The sequence below is a fragment of the Montipora capricornis genome, chromosome 4 (assembly GCF_036669925.1).
Source record: "Montipora capricornis isolate CH-2021 chromosome 4, ASM3666992v2, whole genome shotgun sequence".
NCBI classification, from domain to species: domain Eukaryota; kingdom Metazoa; phylum Cnidaria; class Anthozoa; order Scleractinia; family Acroporidae; genus Montipora; species Montipora capricornis.
The window spans coordinates 102501-121742 of NC_090886.1; the positions used below are offsets into that span (position 1 = coordinate 102501).

General features: G+C 38.4%; 2 protein-coding genes across 2 annotated transcripts in view; one reads left to right on the forward strand and one right to left on the reverse strand.

The window, feature by feature from the left end:
* Nucleotides 1-4110, reverse strand: part of LOC138045031 (aprataxin and PNK-like factor) — a 7784-nt gene extending 3674 nt beyond the window's left edge. Inside the window, exons 1-6 of the mRNA XM_068891381.1 lie at nt 3953-4110; nt 3777-3848; nt 2553-2838; nt 1883-2028; nt 1416-1599; nt 4-335 (exon numbers count right to left, since the gene is read on the reverse strand). Of these exons, the coding sequence (XP_068747482.1) occupies nt 4-335; nt 1416-1599; nt 1883-2028; nt 2553-2838; nt 3777-3848; nt 3953-4045 (1113 nt within the window). The 5' untranslated portion in view covers nt 4046-4110. The remainder of the gene's footprint in view (nt 1-3; nt 336-1415; nt 1600-1882; nt 2029-2552; nt 2839-3776; nt 3849-3952) is intronic.
* Nucleotides 4111-7767: 3657 nt separating this feature from the next.
* The window catches only part of LOC138044988 (uncharacterized), a 31044-nt gene continuing 19569 nt past the window's right edge, over nt 7768-19242 (forward strand). The window contains exons 1-14 of the mRNA XM_068891349.1: nt 7768-8326; nt 9229-9499; nt 10360-10482; nt 11132-11318; nt 11687-11756; nt 12430-12516; nt 14333-14418; nt 14507-14620; nt 15281-15363; nt 15801-15864; nt 16959-17026; nt 17811-17902; nt 17986-18076; nt 18687-18933. Of these exons, the coding sequence (XP_068747450.1) occupies nt 7896-8326; nt 9229-9499; nt 10360-10482; nt 11132-11318; nt 11687-11756; nt 12430-12516; nt 14333-14418; nt 14507-14620; nt 15281-15363; nt 15801-15864; nt 16959-17026; nt 17811-17902; nt 17986-18076; nt 18687-18933 (2014 nt within the window). The 5' untranslated portion in view covers nt 7768-7895. The remainder of the gene's footprint in view (nt 8327-9228; nt 9500-10359; nt 10483-11131; nt 11319-11686; nt 11757-12429; nt 12517-14332; nt 14419-14506; nt 14621-15280; nt 15364-15800; nt 15865-16958; nt 17027-17810; nt 17903-17985; nt 18077-18686; nt 18934-19242) is intronic.

Here is a 19242-nt window from a genome sequence, read left to right on the forward strand (position 1 = left end):
AACCTTTGAGATGGTACTTGTCATAGCTTCCTCATCAATAATTGATCCCTGTTTCAAACCGACACCAGTTTGTTGTAAAGGTAAGTCATTATAATCATTCTCACTTGAAATCCGTTTTGTCCTTTTATTACGTTTGATAGGTATGATATCGCCCTCATCACACCCAGTGTCCGCGGATGTTCGTTTTTTTCCGACAGTCTCTTTTGTAGCTGCTTTTGTCATTCTTGAAGATTCTTTTTCGTCATCATCGCTTTCATTGCCAATAAAATCCTCGACCAAATCACGATTGTACTGTTTTGACGCAGGCTTTGACGTACTCTTTCCACGTTTGTTTGCTACAATACAAAATACAATAATTAAATATGCGTACTGTGGCAAGAGTCAAACCTTGAACCTACCCGCAATAATCTAACTGGTTTGTCCAAACTTTGACTCTTGTTGGCTACTTTAAGATTTTTTTTCCAAGTATGAAGGCATCATACTCACCGAGCCTGAGGTGAATAATTGTTTAAGTATAATTAAGCAGGTAATTTCTTCATCTGTCACCTCGACAAAACGGCTTGCTGCCATTTAAAAAAAAAAACCGCTACGGCGATTATCGCGTATTAGTGTCACCCAACTAGCTATAGTGGACTAATGCAAATCCTGCATTTTAATTTGCTACGCGACTAGAGGACTATTGGTAATAGTCCTCGAGTAGCGAAAAGCGTGACGCTTTCTTTAGTTTTATTCCCAAATAAATATTTCTTCAACTTGCATTTGCTAACTTTATTATTGCCTTTTCTGTCCGACTAGTTGGGTGATACTAAAACAATTAGACCCTTCGCCCTCAAGGGCCACGGGTCAATAGCCCATTCGGGTTCGTCTCATGGGCTATTGACCCGTATCCCTTGTGGGCGAAGGGTCTAATTGTTAAATAATCACCTCAAGTGCAACAACACTAAAACTGATTAATCTGTTTAGTCACTCATATACAAAGCATGAGACCATCACTTTTATCATTAAAAGAAAAGAATTAGAATCATAACAATGTAAGAAAGTCATTCTAGACTTACTTAAAGGGCTGTGGTTTTACACTCACCTCAACACCCTACAAGTCCCCCTCAATAGTGGACATTCCACAACACACATCCTTCCTCTTAACCAGACTTCTTTTCTCTTTCCACAAGCATATCTCACAAAAGCAGAAAATTAACCTGAACTCAAATCTTTTTCGTTAAAGCGAACCTGCTCTCTTTCAAAACATAACTTTAAACTACCGACTTACTCACTTGTTACAGTTGCCTTCTCCATTAGTATACAAATGTTCTATAGATGCTATTTTCTCTTTGTGTCAGAAATTGACAATTCTGTACTTAGAATAATGCAAGTTTTGTTACTGGTAACACAATAACACAAGACCACAGTGTACTCACACACTGTTGATGTTTTCACTTCTATGCCAGAATTTCCTGAAGCAGCTTTGCCTTGCTTCTCTTTTGTCGATTTCGTAGCTGGGTTGGATGGCTGAATCAACCATGATGGCAGTTTGCGCGTCTTTTGCAATAATCTTGCAGGATTCACTTCTGCTTTAGTTGAAGAAACTATGTCTTTGTTGCTCTAAAAAGATACTTCATTAGTGATAAATTCGATTATCATGGTAATGAAGCAACTAATTATATGTATTTAGCAACGGTGGCCTATCATTCAATGGTCACTAATCACACAAAGGTTGCTGGTCACACAAAACCCTGAAAGTGTGGTGGATCAAGGCCTGCTTTGGCAAGCGGTGATGGCTAAAAAGTCAAAAGGTCATTCGTAGTCACACACAGTATACATGCATGATCACTAGTGTTGGTATGTTTGGAAACTACCTACATCATTTCTCAAAAAAGCAACTCACCAAAATGGCCGGAAAATGAATTTCAGGGAATTCGGCTACAGGATTGCCTCCTGCCTCTTTCCACCCCTGAGGGTAGGCCTCGGTAAAGGTGGCTGTGCCAGTCTCTGCTAATCGCCTTTTATCCATAAACTCATCAAGGAATGATTCTGTAAATAAAGATTTGATAATCTTAAACAAGAAATTAAGGAGTTCCTCACATATCAATGTTTCCAAAGCTTCAAATTTTTTTTTTATCAGCAGTTCTGATAATTCAAACACTTGGAAAGGCATATGTTCATTTAAGACTTAAGCCTCAGAAAAGGCCTACAAATATCGTTTCCTATTCCTATGCTGGCTAGCACACAGGTGTTGGTATTTGACAGGAAGTGACAGTATGCATCTCCATGCTATGATCTTAACGTCTTTGTTGACTTTAAGAACCAATAGTAAGACAAAAATTGAGATCAGGAGGAGAAACTAAAACAATGCTTTCTTCAAATAATAGGTAGGGTTAAGATGCAAAGTGGCAGTTTTTGAGTGGTACAGAAATCATAAAACCTTGGCCCCCACTAGAAAAATTATTGCTGGTTGAAATTTGAAGATTCTAAATGAAAACAAGCCTTTGATATGAATTTCATTCAGTATAAAGTTTTAAATTCAGCAGATTCATTATGGAAGGGATAATATTTACCTGATGGTAAATTTTTTGATACTAAAGATTTTTCAGAACAATTTTTATTGATATCAACCACAACCAAGGAATCATTGCTGGCTAGCTTGTTCTCTGCATTTTTCCTTGTATCCTCTTTTTCCTCACTGTTCTTGCTCACACATCCTTTAAAAACAATGGTGAAGCAAAGGGTATCAGGAAGCAGTGAAATGGTGTCCCCATCATGTATTTCTTGGGCTTCATTCTTCTTCAAAGGAAAAAATTTCGCATTGGCTCCAAACTTGCAAAATGTTGGATTGGTATGAAGCTGCAGATTACAGAAAATGAAAATGAGGAGACTTCAAAAGATGGGTTTTTGTTTGTATGCTGGCTTACACTTCATTTGTTAAATGCTTATGTGTACAAACATAGTAATAGTAAATACAGTACAATTAACATTCTAAACCTAAAGGGTATGAACATGTATGGACAGTCAGATGACTCACAAAGAAAAGTTTTTCAGAAAATTATTCAGTCCTCAAGGCAGCTTCCTAAGAGCATTTTCCAGGAACTCTTCAGGCTTCCAACATTAAAATTATGAGTAGCCCGAGTAACTTTTTCAAGAGCCCAGAATTAATTAATTAACACAGCAACCTTAGCACCCTTAGCTATATAGTTACAGAGTCGTTTATTTTAAATTTGCTTTTCAGCAATTCTCTCCAATCATACTGCTTTTTCCATCGTTTAATCCATAGCTGGGATCAAATTTACAAGAAAGTGAGGATGAATCACCTCGTGATAAGTTAAGGCGCCTGTTCGGGCTACTCATTTGGAAATTTGGTTGCCTGTGCTCGCAAATAAGGTGCCCCAGGTGACCAGGCGACTGTTTGGCAGCAGCCTTGAGTGCTTGATAAGTAACATTCCATATCCACCCTCAATCACCCTTCCTGAGGTTTTCTGAAGTTATCACTAGTACTTCTAAGGGGCTGAGGAAAGTAAGCATCCTGAGTCTGATCTCAGCATATGATAATGGTCTTTTTTTTTGTAAGGGTTCGAAGAACTTGACGTTTTTTATTGTTCCGGCCCTCTAACCATTGTGGATGGTCTTATCCGTAAATGCGGAAGTGGGGGGGGGGGGGGGGGGGGAGGTAAATTCTTAAGAGGATTGGACCACTGCACGATAAAGTCCGGTCTGCAAGTACAACTGGCAGCTCTAGCCGGGCTGCTGTAATATTCAGCTCTAATACGATTACTGACTTGACTTACTGGCAAAACAGTGAGTTTTCCATCAGAAAGCTCTATCTCTGCATGACATCTTGACACTCGTTTATCTGTCACCTTTCGATCGGACAAAAAGAAGTAAGTGTATGCACGCATGCTGGATAGAATACAAGAATCAACTCCATGAAAACAGTTGCGAGCAAACAATAATTCTTCCTTACCCCGAGGAAAGGCCCACGCCCTATGGTAGTCTTGCCACCGGGAATTTCTATATCCCTACCGCCATCTTGAGGCCTTAATAGAAAACTAGCCATTCTGATTTCATAGTTTTCGTTTTCGTTGCCAATAATAACATGGGGCTGCCTGTGCACAAATTCCACCATTGTGGCAGACAACATTGCGTTAAATATGGCGCATGATGTGTCATCACTTAGACAAGGCACGCAATACATGCGGAAAGTGCCAACAACATATCACTGTCGGATGGGATGCTTTTATGAAGACGGACAAATGACAAAACACCGTACTATAAAACTGTGTAGCGAGTCGCAGGGAAGACTGTCTTCCTCTTGGTACTGATTTTTGGTACTGACCATATTTCTTTAAGCATAAAATTGTAAAAACGAACGATAAAAAAGATAAAATCCAACGTTTCGGAGTAGTCATGACTCCATTCTATTCTATCCAGCGAAGATTATGAAAATACTTTCGCAGGAATTAAGTCTGATTGTGCGTTGAGATTTGGCCTTAAACCTCATGAAAATCATTTCGCGCACTAAACAGTCAAATTTGTTTCGGCATTTCTTAAGCTTTATAATCTTCGCCCCTTCGTTAATTCTTTGCGCCAAAAATCAGGCTGAATAATGTAATTTGCATTATCTGATATTATGTTTCCTTGATAATGGAGTCATAACTACTCCGAAACGTCGGATTTTATCTTTTTAACCATTTTTCTTTATTTTTATTGTTTTAGCTCATTATTTATAGCGGAAAGTGGGTTCATAAAAATTCTTTCAATTGGCCCCTTAATTATTGAAGTTTTAATACCAATCAAACACAAGCAGAGGTTAGAAACATTTGCTCGAACTGAATAACTCTTTTTATAAACTTAACGTTTCGTATGTTACAACATACATCATCAGAAGTGATTATCATTCAGTTACAAAATAATGAAAATTTCTGTAACTGAATAATAATCACTTCTGATTCTTATTGGAAGTGGATTGTTACTACTGAACATTTTACAAATACGCTATCCCATGATCCCATACGCCATACGTCTCAAAAAAAACATCTGCTAAAAAATCGGAAACTTTGTTTTGAAAAAGATTGAATATAAAGAGACCGTCGTAGCGCCCAAGGAGCATGACTATTGTAGGAGGGCTACTTAGATTTCCACTGACGAAATTAAAACTTGGAAATGAATATCGTCTTATCACTTGAGATTATTCAGTGCTGAAATGCAATTTCACTGAATTCAACAGGAACGGACATTAAAAAGTCGTTTGAAGTAAAAACTAACAGTAGAAGCGCGCGACGTTTCGACCGGACGTCAGCCATTATCAAGCTAAAAGTGAAGACAAAAATTTTAGCATAAGTATAAATGTGAAACATAGAAGTAAAAGTATGTAAAATATGAAAATGTAAAAAAGGGGTGTTAAAAAACATGCAAGAATAACATAATTAAAAAATGATTAAAAACCTTTTGCACGAATTGAATCTGACTTTACATAGAGAATTGGTCCTACTTTTCCGATGAATATCAGTGGTCTTCTTTTCTGAGTTACCCAGACAGGTTAATTAATTCCACCATCTCGCGCTTTATTGCAGCAGTCAAAGCTTCTGATCAACATGTTCTCGAGTTACCAGCTGTTAACAATGAATTAGTTCCTGTTCGCGTTGTTCTGCTATTTAAAGACTAGGCTTCAGCCGATATTGTACGAGCACAACTCAAAGATCTGAGCCGGAAAATTCAAGTGACCTTCCAGCCCTCGTTTGTTAGCCACAAGATCAAACAACATCTGAAACCGCGCGAATCCAAGCCGTCTATTGTCAACCAACAATCCCTTGTTTATCAATTTAAATATGACCTGTGTGATGCAGATTATGTTAGTTACACTCGGCGGCACTTGCATTAACGCGTAGACGAGCACAAGAATGCGTCTTCCTCTGTTGGAAAACATTTCTATGTGAAACATTCTTATGTGCCTAATGATCTTACCAAGAATTTTACCATCTTAAAAAAGTGCAACAACAAGTTTGACTGTCTCATTTATGAAATGTTTTTTACTAATGAACTGAGACCAAGTCGCAATGTACAGTCAGACTCAATTCGTGCGAAAAGTTTTTTAATCACTTTTAATTATGTTATTCTTGCATGTTTTTTGACACCCCTTTTTTACATTTTCATACTTTACATACTTTTACTTTGTTGTTTTATATTCATACTTATGCTAAAAACTTTATGTTCACTTTTAGCTTGATAATGACCGAAGTTTGGACGAAACGTCGCGCGTTTTACCGTTAGTTTTTACTTCAAATATCTTTAAAAAACCTTTACTTATAAGGATGTTAAAAAGTCAATATTGTCTAGTTGTTTCGACTCCGGAATTACTTAGCCACCAACCCTGAACTTAAGGATGGTGCCTATTGTTATTGCGCATACATTCTGCGCATCTCGAGATACTCGGATTTAATTTTCTATCGGTGATGCTTACTGACACAATGGTATTTTTGCGCGGTTTAAAACTATCCGGAGAAAGTAGATCTTTGTAAGTACTCTTGGTATCCAAAAAGAAAATGGGGGGGGGGGGGGGGGTAACCACGCATTTTTGCGAGATAATTAAGCTTCAATTTGAGAAAAAAAGCCATACATTGCTTTGTATTTTAAAGCTTTTAACAAATATTATTTATCAATTTTCTTTGAAAAATGCGTGGTTACACCCAATTTATTTTTTGGATTTCATTAACAGTAGTTGTTAAGATCGACATCTCCTGCATAATCATAAACCGGGGCAAAATTACCTTTGAATTAGTTTGTAAAGTGTGGTATAAATAAAATAAACATAACATAAAGATAAAAATATTAAATAAAAAAGGTGTGACGTCACAAATATTTAAATTTTTGAAATTATGGGATTCATTAAGATCTTCAGAAAGTACATGATGAAGAGAGGTTGACTAGCAATATAGTTATTTTCACAGAGTTATGACATTAGAGTTAGAGTTAAGTTTCCAATATCCTGAATTCACGATTTTGGAGGCCAACATCCTGAATTCAAGATTTTGGAAATTCAAGACTTTGGAAGGCCTAAATCCTGAATCCAGAAATACAAAAAGTATCCTAAACATGCATAAAAGCTAACCTTATGCCTAATAGACCAATTTCGATATATTCAGTCCTAAACAAAAGGCATCATCTCTAGGAAACTAACTCTACGACATAACTCTATGAAAATAACTCTAAGAATAGCTGTCCCCTGATGAAGAATGGTCACTTGCCAAAAATCAGCATCTTATTGCAATTTGGGGGTGAGATATTGGCCCATTCATGCTTCACTGACTCCATACATATCTTGTAATTTTGTCTTTGTTCTAAACGGTTTAGAATTAGAACAAAAACAAAACATGGAGTCACTGAAGCATGAAAGGGCCAATATCTCATCCCCCCAAATTGCAATATGATGTTAATTTTTGGCTAGTGGCCATTCTTCATCATGTACTTTCAGAATTTCTCAGTATCTCCCACAATTTCATGAACTGAGTCTTTGGGACGTCATCACTTTACCACTCTACTGTTTCAAAAGCTGATAATTCATATTCCGTTAAATTTCGTAGTCTGATAATCATTGTGAAAATTTAAACCTCTTTTCCCTCCAAAAAAACCCAGCGGGTAACTTACGGTGCATGTGTCTTTTGAAAAAGGTCTGAAACGTCACAACCCGCCATGAAAACAAAAACCTCCTCTGACTGGTGGCAACTCCGCAGAGCAGTTGAAACTTTCTGTCACAATAAAACCACGATTACTAAACCCACATTGAATCAAACTGTTTAAATGCATTTCGAATTAAGAGTGAACGCTCTCTGAATATAACGACAGACCATTCTCAACGGAGAGGACACTAGTTGAATGAAAAAAACTGAAATTTGCGCCTTCAACTCGAAATGGATTCATCGAATATCTCTACACGTGGTATCAAGACCGATTATATCTCAAGTGAAGGAGGACCGAGAGAGGATTTTCCTGTCGAAGACGAATATATTTATGATGATTACGATTCAGAGCCTCTGCTAACCTCGCAAGTCGACATGGAACTTTCTCGGCAATATCAAGGAAGGAAATATTCGCTTATAAGAAAAGATGAAGCTGAGGCGAACACAATAATACCCATGAGATGGAGGTTCAGCCGTTGTGTTTTGAAAGCTTTTGTTGTATTGATTTTGTTTGGAATTGGTGGTCTTTGTGGATATTTCATAACTGTAAATTATATTAATTCGTGCAAGAAAGAAAGGCTCTTCATTGTGAACCACTTGCACATCTCACCCGAGAATGACATAAATCGAATTTCAAGTAAGAGTATCGGAGAATTTTTAAGGTAAGTCTTGCAACACGAGTCATTTTAACATATCATATAAATCAACTACAATCACGATTGTCAGCCTGAGCAATCAAAAACTCTGGCAAATTAATGAATAAGGACACATTCCCTTGTTTCGCTCGATCTCACTAATTAATGCCGGGAAGAGTCCCCAGTTGGGTAAACCTTCTTAGCCGTTTGTTTTGTAAAAAATAAGGCTCTGATTATGTTCGTTTATATTAAAGAGCATTTAATTGCCTTTTAGCTTTGAATCTCATTGTGTAGATCTGCTTGGTTGATTATTTTTTGGCTAGAAATTCAGAAACCATTACTTCAGCTTTTTCAAAGTACCCTTCCTTCTATTTCTTGGAAATAAACACAACAATATTTCGCAAAGTTCGACGGAATCAACTTACTTTAACAGCAACAAATGGTAGTCATTGATTAAAGTGTCAGGCCGAAAATAAATGATTTTAGTTGCTAAGGTCCATCTTTTCAATTAGACAATTAATTCAGAAACACCTGAAAACAAATGCAATAATGAAAAAAAATCCCATTTTGTCATCTCTGGAAGTCGATTTATTAAGACAGCACTCACAACCTGCTAATATTACATAATGTAGCATCTTCTATTTTTGGCAACCTAGGCTATTGTTTCAATTGATTTAAGACTTTATTTTCGGTTTGTTTATTGAGCGTCTCTTACTAGAGCTGTGACATGACTGAATCAGTCAAGGTTACAGTCTTATTTACACAATCGTAGTGCAAATCAAGGTTTTTTTTTTGGCAGAAGCTAAGCCTACATACTGTGTGGCTTATAAGGAGTCCTGAATCTCGCGGAGATTTGAAAGCCTAACCTTAGGCTAACAATATAGGGAAAGCAAATACTTACTTGAACGTCCGGTCTGTGTTGCTTTCAGGTACTTTTCAAAGTTACCGCACCTTTCAGGCTCGAATGTCAGTTGGAAAGAAGCGTCATACATTCAGAAGAAGTGGAAGGATTATGGATTTGACAAAGTGGAGCTAAAGAAATATGATGTTCTGTTTTCATATCCAGAAAGAACGGGAACAGTATCAATCAATGCAGGGGACGGCACGATGCTTTTCACTGCTCAGGAACTCGATCAATCCGAGAAGCACCTTAAAGTTCTTTCAACATTTAATGCTTACTCAAGAAGTGGAAACGTTTCAGTGAGTTGAAAGCCACTTTATTTTACATATGTTTAAATCATCGGATTTTTTTGTTCCTAATATTCGATTTGGCTTCACCTTTAAGAAAATATGAAAGTCGTACATTTGAACTGGGAAGACAATGTTTATTCTTGCGGCGCCGCTTCTCTAGCAGCTTCGAAATCATTGTAAAAGCGTGAAATTCAGAGTTTCAGCCCCTTCAAGACTAACTTTTTCAGGCTTTCATTTCGCTGCTTTCAAAGTAGCACTGATAACTATAACTGATGAGACTGCAGAGTTAAAGCGAACCTCCACTTCAACAAAAAAAATAACTTTAAATTACAGTAAATAACTGTTAGTCAAGTCAATCTAAAATATTTTCAAAGAAATCTTTTGTATCCGAAAGAAATAAGTTTTAGAATCGCCTAATTTGGTTTTAAAATTTCGCGGGCGCCGCCATCTTGAATAATTGTGACGTTTTACGGTTGCCCTGTTGTTATAGACCGTATTCATAAATGGCAAAAGTGAAGTGCAAATTAGCCTACCAATCCTCGATACCATACAGTGAATTTAAATAATTCTTGCTCTAAAATGAGGCTTGGTAGGCTAATCTGCATGTGGACAAAAGAATTATAAATGTGAGCGTCATTTATGGATAAGGTCTATTAGACCAAAGCTCTTTGTGAACAATAGGACAACTGTAACACGTCACAATTATTCAAGATGGCGGCGCTACAAAATATTCACTTTTCCTGATATAAACACTTCGAACAAATTTATTTGTAAATATAATTTTTTCTTCGGTTTAAATTTATTCTGTAGAAAGAGTGGAGGTTCCCTTTAATACATGTTTCTTACGTTGTGTTACTTGCTGGCTGCAGGCTCACCTCGTGTATGTTAACTACGCTACGCTGAAAGACTTCAAGAGACTTCGTGAAATGAACATCAAAGTTTCTGGTCACATAATCATTGCCAAATATGGAAAAACCTACGTAAGGGATAAAGTAAGTCCATAGGTTTATGAAGTTATTTGGTGGTTTGTTTGTATTAGTCTTTCACAGTGTAGTTCTCAAGACGACAATAGTTAAAAGTGGAAAATAGGCGCCGTCAGGGTACAGATTTGCATGCCCCTTTTCCAGGCAGTTAAACCTGGTTCGGACCACTGTCCAACGTTGTTGCAATGATATATGTCACAATAGCTCATGCGATTGGAAAAGCTCTCGTGGAAAGCTGGAAGCGGGCCAAAAAGTCATCAGTTTTCAAACGTGTCGAGTTCGTCCTTACGCACGCAACTAACCAGAAAAGAATCGTGATTGGCCAGTTTTAAAAGATGGAGGTATGTGGTGAGCGACCGCCAAAGACAAAACAAAGTAGACATCATAAGATTAATCGACAGATGAAGCGTCTATTGCAAACAGGAAAGGCCTGGAATCGCATAATTATGCGGAATAAAATGTTTGCAGATTGAAGTGAAATAGATAGATAGTAATCATCTTTATTGAGGATACCAACGTCACAAGAAATGGTTTTACAGAAAGTTCCTCAAAAATAAATAAATGAGGTGATCTTAAATAAATAAATAAATAAATAAATGAGGTGATCTTAATAATTTCTAGGAAAGATTTTTAATTGCAACGCCATTTGTTATTTCAGGCAAAAATTGCGGCAGCTAAAGGAGCAGTAGGGCTGATCCTGTACACAGACCCCAACGACCACACAACTGAAGCAGACGCTTTTACATATCATCACAACTGGTGGCAGCCACCCACAGGGGTACAGAGAAGAACTCTGCCTAATTTGAAGAAAGGAGTCCATCAAACACCAGGGCACCCGTCTAAAGGTAACATATTGGTTATCAGCCTTACTTGCGAGCCGGAACTTAAAATCGGGCCGAAAGCGTTTCGCCGGCTTGCAGCCGCTACTCGCGGGTCTATGATTGGGGGGGGGAGGAAAAAAACTCGATCCAGGTTGAGAACGATGTCAACTACGATAGCCTAGCTCCTTGAGGCATGTATTCAGCACGTGGTTTGACCAGACGGTCATCCATCCAGAAAACAATATCGTCCAACAGGACTCAGCAATATGATTTAATGGGGATTGAAATTTTCAATGTCTTTTATATACCTTCGGGTCTTATTTTCAATTAGTTTCTCCTCAATGATCCATTTCAAATTGCTCCTTATTGTAATTTCTTTATCCTTCTTTCAGATAAAATGAACATGAGGCCAGAGATTCCTGTACACCCAGTATCTTACAAGGATGCATATCGTTTTTTGAAGTAAGCTAGTAATGTAAGGCGCTGCGCAAGCTGAAACTGTGTATGATTTTTTTTTTACAACGAATTAATGATAACGGTTAATGATAACTGAAAACTTCGTATCAATTCCGCCTTAACATCAAATACAGTTTTTCACGAGTTGTCGTCGACTTCCATCGACCATAATTCATTTCAGGCAAGTTGAATTTTCAGTCTCCATGACTGTCGACGAGTTTTGGTGTACGAGCAGTATACAAAATAACGAGTAAAAATTATCATTCCAGTTTTCGTCTCTTTTCTTCAGAAAGTGTCATTTTTAAAGGGTAACTAAAACTTAATGTTTATCTTTTTAGATAAACGTGACAAATAAACAATTTTACTCGATTCATGCATCTCCCCATTATCCGTGCGTGGCAGGGTGTGGCACTGCCGCAATACGCTCTCGAGATTTGATTAAATTATCATCAAACATTTTAGCCATGTAACTATGGTTACTAATTATAGTTATCGGAGGAAGAGGAAGACAAAAGAAGTTCTTAAACTATCATGGACTATCATTCCCTTGTTTAACCATGGTTAAGAATTTCCAGAATATTCTCATTTCCAATGGCACTCGCCCATGCAGCAACACTTTTTAATACAATCTTGAAGTTATTGTCCATATCTACTTGCTGCATTTGATTGCGATTTTTAGGCTTTTGACCACTAACCAAGCTCCAAAAGACTGGCAGGGAGACCTAATGGTCACATACAACATCACTATGGCCAAGAATGATAAAAGGTACTTTATAGCAATAAGCTGGAAATAATTTCAGTGTAAGTGGAACAATCATTCTGTTCTGATATCTGTACAAACGCACTTTTTTCCAGCTCAATGATGCACCGAGATGTTAATAGGGACGGCGCAGTGTTGAGAGCATTTGCCTCGCACCAATGTAGCCCGGCTTCGATTCCAGACTCGGCTTCACTTTTTTTTTATTTTTTATGTTGGTTGCGTATGCTAGTTCTCGGGCAAAAATGGTGTTCAAATGCCCTACCCTATCGTCGGATTTGTCAACAATCGTTGTCGGCTCCTGTCGTCTTAAATACTCCAATATCTCGCAAATGCTATATCTCTTCCTTTAAACTCTTCCATCTTGTCCAAACACGTGCTTTATAGCTGTTAGCGACTTCGGCGCCCAAAAAAAATCATTTAAAACCTGACACGTCCGTCTCAATGTTCCCCACCCCACGCAGGCGAAGGTCAAATTTCCCACTCCCCGGGTACGCAAGATAGTCAAATGCCCGGGGTTTGCCCGTGGGGGGGGGGGGGAAGATGTTGAAGTCTCGATTTGATATGCACATAATGCGCAAAACGCCAGAAACGCATTATGCGCCGAACAAATCGAAACTTCAACATCCCCCCCCCGGGCAAACCCCGGGCATTTGACTATCTTGCGTGCCCGGGGTTTGCCCGGGGGGATGTTGAAGTTTCGATTTGATCGGCGCATAATGCGTTTCTGGCGTTTTGATTAGTTCAATGACTCTCGGTAATCTCAGCTCATATGACTGGATCGCGCTAATAGTCGAGTTCACGCTCTTGAGTGCAGCATGGGTAATCAGGGCAAGATGGAAAGAAATTCAAAGGTTTGTGCGGAAGTTCAAAATGCTGAAAAATATTCATGATATGCAATTTTGATTTTTTTATTTATTTTCCAAAACAGAAGATATGCACTCAAAGGTGCGGCAGAATGAAGTTGGAGAGAATGGCTACTCCGTAGAAATTATTTTATTAAACAAAGTTTCTGCCATGCATGTAAATTTTCTGTAATTCCAAAGGCACAAAATTACGGAGAATGTATGGAGACAAAAAAAGGAATATTAAGGAATTCTAAAGAACAGATACCAAGTCCAGTTCATCTCAGTTGTAAACTTGAACTTATTTGTTTTGTTTATGAAGGCGAAAGTCTAAAAAGTAGAGTCATGTACAATTAATTTTGCTTTGAATTTCCATACAAACCTATGAATTTCCCGACCTGTTGCCCTAATTACCCATGATGCACTCAAGAGCGTGCGCTGTTCTATTATTGCCACGTTGAAAAAGTTGTGACGCATCTAAAGGTTCAGAATTTTCTAAAGATAGATAAACAATTACGTATAGAAAATTGTTTGAACGCGAGTGAATTTCGTGGGGATGATGAACGCGAGTAATGTTTTGAAAGTTCTCAAAATTGCACGAGCAGTAGGCGAGTGCAAGTTGAAAACATTCAAAGCATCACGAGTGACACTAAATCAGGAAATGCACGTACAAGTTCAAACGATTTTTTATTTTTTATGTACTCAAAACGAGATGATAACCTCGTCGCTTTGTTTTCATAGCAACTTCCGTATTGTACTCAATAATCTATTTATGCATTCGTTATCGACTAATCAGAAACGCAATATTTTGTTTAGCACATACAGTAATAAAATGGTTAAAGTCGACGGGCGCTCATGGAATGTGTTATTAAATACTCATTTATGATGTTCTCCTTCATCACTCTCAGTCAAAAACAACAAAATTCATTTGAGGGTATTTACTTGTCAATATGCACTCAACTTTATTCTTTTCTCAAAAGATATGTTCATCTCGGTGTTAAAATGAAGTTGGAGAGAAAACCTGCATACAGTGTCATCGGAATAATCAATGGCAATCAAGAACCCGGTACATAGAGTCAAGTTTTGCTTTTTTTCGACAAAACTGTTTTATTTTTTTAATTCTACCTTTAATCATCGACTTCCTTTGCTGGCAGATCGTCTGGTGTTGCTTGGCAATCATAGAGATGGTTTCGGAGCTACAGATGCGTCCAGTGGAATGGCCACATTGATGGAAATTTCCAGGCAACTCGGGAAAATGCGAAGAGAAGGTTAAATAAGCCTTGTTACTTAGTACGTCCCTTAGGCGTGCAATCCAGATTCCTTTTGAAGTTAGTCCTGCTGTGGCAGACAAAAATGGAATGTCATGAGAAATGATTTTCTCGTGTGCATGTATCCTCATATAAAAAGAAAGGAAAGGAAAGGAACTTGTTCTGGCGCTGGAGCACTAATCGGGGACACTGTAAACTGAAATTAACCATTAACGTAAATCAAGTCAAAGGTTGATTTTTGAGGAGAGGGGAAACCGGAATACCCGGAGAAAATCTTGCGGTGCAGAGTAGAGAACCAACAAACTCAACCCACATATAACGCCGGACCTGGAAATCGAACCCCGGCCACATTGGTGGGAGGCGAGTGCTCTCACCACTGCGCCATCCCTGCACCCCCACTCCCTGCACTACTCAAGATTAGGCCAAGGGTTTCGAAACATCCTCATCGTTTTCTGTCGTGCGTCGACAATTATATTTGCTGTCTCATCCACACGAGCAAATCTACATGTTCATGAAAACTGCCATGTGTAAAATTTCCTCGTTTGGAGGAGACTTGAAGCTTAGGAGGCTTTAGACTCGACTGAATCTAGGCATAAATTAACTTCGCATGGACTCTTTGGTATTGACAAGGGAGCTGAGGCATGAAAATCTACTTTATAGGATGGCGGCCCCACAGGTCATTAGTCCTTTGCAGTTGGGGAGCAGAGGAGTATGGAATCTTTGGTTCGACCGGATGGACTGAGGTAACTTGGCTAACGTTGCAGCTAAGCTGGGTTTAAGGCTTCTTCGATCGATTGTTCTGATACCCTATGAATTGGATAGAACACTTGTTAGTTAATCACTGACTGACTTGTATTTTTCACAAATAGGAATGGGACCGATGTAGGGCATTCTCGAAAATTCTAGGTCCAGTTCAATGCGAGCCCTAGGTTGCGCAATTTTTCCGTTTGCGTTGCTTCTGCTTAAGTTAACCATTTTCATGTATATTGTTAATAAGTAATCACATGACTTTTTTCTTGTGCAATTTGGAACAAATCATGAGCACTTGTAATTTTTTTCAAAGACTACACATTGCACTCATCCGATTTTTGTGCGTCTTTTAAAAAAAATTCTTGTGCTTATTTATTCCAAATTGCACTTGAAATCATGCGATTACCTTTACATACTAATTATATTTTAGGACTTTGCCAATCTTCTGTCTAACCGAGCCGTTGCTTATGTTAATGTGGACTCAGCTGTGACAGGTATTATCGTGTGCTGGTTTATTTAATTTATCATTGCAGCGACATGTTCCAGGGACAAAAAGGCGTGTAGTACACACTGAGGCGACATGCATTAGGGTCTTGAGGCGGGGACATGTAGCAGAGGCAAAATCACAACATTTAAACACACATGAAAATGTTTGCGGGTACCTGTTTCAGGGATATGCTGCAGCGATATGTTGCAGCGACGTGTCCCATGAAGTTCGACAAGTTGAACTTCATGGGGCACATCGCGGAGCCAAAATCTTCCCCAAATTGGTCAGGGGCACCCAACGGGAATATAGTTCAAAACATCTTAAACATAGCATTGTCAAACGTATTTTAGTATTTAAACGGTAGATATAAGCATATTTTTATCCCCTAAAATTTTTTTATCTGTTCGGATTTCCTAGCTGAACGTCTAGTGATCCGAAAATTATAGGGATTAAAACTTACCTTTCCGAAATTATAAAAGTATCAGTTCACATGAGGGGACATGTTGTACTGTCCCTGAAACATGTACCCGCAACATTTTCATGTGTGTGCACATGTTGTCGTGTGATTTTGTCCCTGCTACATGTCGCCTCAGTGTGGACTACACAAGATTTTTGTAGCTGCAGCATGTCCCTGCAACATGACCCCTCGTGTCTGCTCACCTTTATTGTGCTCTAAGCCCATTTCTTGGAAAGTCGTCTCCGTTGGTTTATATGGCTTTTTCCATTGCATATATAATGCCTTGACCAAACGATGAGAAAGTAATTTGCAGTCGCTCGAGTTGCCCAAGGATCCATAGCACCATAGCAAATATCGCTAAGGCTTGACTGACTTGAATTCAAGTGATCTAGGACACGGCAAAAATGTTGGAAAGTTGGCTTATTGCTCCAACTTTGTTCATGCAACAAAATAATAGGCAAAATGGTTTATCGAAATGTTTACCCAGCATTCTGATGGCTCATTGTACCAACAGGACAATTTTTAAACATTTAATCGAAACTAATCTCATTATGGATCCATTTAAAACGTCTCAATTCAATCCACTTTTAAGTTTGACATTCGAATTCATGAGACATTTCCCTCCCTCTTTTCTTTCACTGAAGGAAACTACAGCTTGAGTGCCAAAAGCAGCCCTTTGTTAGACTTGGCTTTCATGAATGCAACTAAGAAGGTAAAGAATTAATCGGTAATATCATGCGGCATTTCGTCCATTTTGCTGTGCTTTAGTTCATTTTGGAGAAATATGAACTGAAGCACAGCACTATAATCCAGTAACTAAACCCGCCTCTTATCATTAGTAGTGTGATGAAAGCATGATATAATTCCAACGCTTTCCTTGAATGAAAAACTAAGTCTTTCCGGTTGGACAACGAAACGAACAGCTCTTCCCCCTAAAGTATTTCCCAAAAAAGGACTAACATCTTTCCTTGTTTTTGTCGAAATGACTCAAATATCATTGTTCCGTTTGCTTTATGATACTTCAACTATGCCTTCTTGATAAAACTCAGCTAGTTCATTTTGCAAAAACGTCTTAACCCGTCGTTTGGTCAAAAATAATGCAAACAAATTCTTACTGTTTCAATTGGTGGAATGTTTTCACAAAGTGCTCTCCTAGTTATCCATTTCCCACTTCTTCATTGTTTGAATAATACTAAGGAAGAGGAGGGTAAGTAATAACTGATTGCTAATTGTCGTGATTCGCAAGGGTGGAAAGGAATCAAAGCTGTGTTCCAAATTGTTCCAAATTTATCCACTTTTAATTTGTAAGAAGCATGCAGTTGACTAAATATTGCTGATGCACGACCTCGCAAGCCTATTATAAGTACTTCGAATTCCTTCTGAATTGGTTCAACTCTTCAGAGTAAATACTCTGGTAGTGGTAATTTTTGCAAAGACATATGGCATTTATACAGATGGTTCATGCTTACAACGGATAGATATTTTTGTCTTCACAGATTTATCCACCAACATCCACAGCTCCCACAGAGACGCTATACGAAGACTGGAAAAACAAGTCAACCGACAAAAACAATCCTGGATTACCTAAGTACGTAGGAGTTACCGAGAGACTAAGAAGACCCTTTTTAACTACTCAGTGTTCAAAAGGCTTTTATTAAATTTCATTTCCAGAGTAGAAAGATTGGGAACAACCAGTGACCACAATTCTCTTTACTTCCGTTTGGGTGTGCCGTCAATAAGCTTCCAGTATGCTTTTGACGAGGTAAGATATTGATAGAAGTGAAATTCCAAATTCTGGCTTTTTGCTTTCCTTATTCTCGGCTGTCTTTACTCTTTCCTGCTTTTTTTTCGGGTGTGCGCTATATTAAGGTTGCCTTGATCACCAATGATTCACTTTTGTTACATCCTAATGTTTAAGCCACCTGTCTTATTCTTAATGTCGTATGACCATACAAAGGGTAGTCTACTTACTCCATGTCCATGGCTGACAGACGGTGAAGAATTCCATCGATTTTGGCAAATTTCAATTTTTAGCCGTATTGTTTGAAGTTTGTCGTTGTGAACGAGAAACTAAATTTTGCTATTGTCCACCTGTTGTAATTGCAGTTGCTTTTCGGGAATTATATCCTTTTTATCTGGTATCAATGCTCATCTCTTCATTTTGATTTCACGTGAAAAGTAGGGGACCTGTCTTCATTCAGGAGATGGGAGGAGCCAGTTCAAATAAGGGTTGGTTCACTGATTTATGCAGGCAAATCGTGGTTGTGAGTAGGATTGGAAACGGTTCTGCATTGCCCCCTTCTATTTCCTCCAGTGTTACTCCCCTTCTAAGTAAAGTACCGCGTCTAATATTCTTTGATCTATCTTTATAGAGCAAGCGAAATCCCGTCTTCAGCCATCCGGTGCTTGATACTTTTCACTGGATGAAGGATTTTGTGGATCGCGGTTTTGAATATCACGGCACAGTAGCTCAGTTGTGGCTCTTATTCGGTTTAACTCTGGCTGATCAGCCACTTTTGCCGTTCGACACCTTGCGCTACGCTGAAGAGCTCGTTTATTTTGCCAAAGACATCAAGACAAAGTATGAGACCATCTTGAGCTTTCACAACATAACTCTCGGTAAGTCCATGAAGATTTGTCCCGCTCTTATTGCAAATCTCGAGGCTCCATCGCCATATCTTGGTTACCATCCATCTAGGTAAAATCAATCAAGATACAAATTATAAGCACCAAACTCTGTTCAGTAAAAGGACGCTACAGCCAAATTGCATTGAAAGCTATTTGTATAGACAACGAAACCTGGTAAAACATGAGGCCGATAACGCGATATACGATGTTGAGTAATATCGATGATTGACCACAGGAGTAATGTTGTCCGTCATCTTGGATTTATGTAGCAGAGTAAGATTGGGAGCGAAAGGGGTTGAG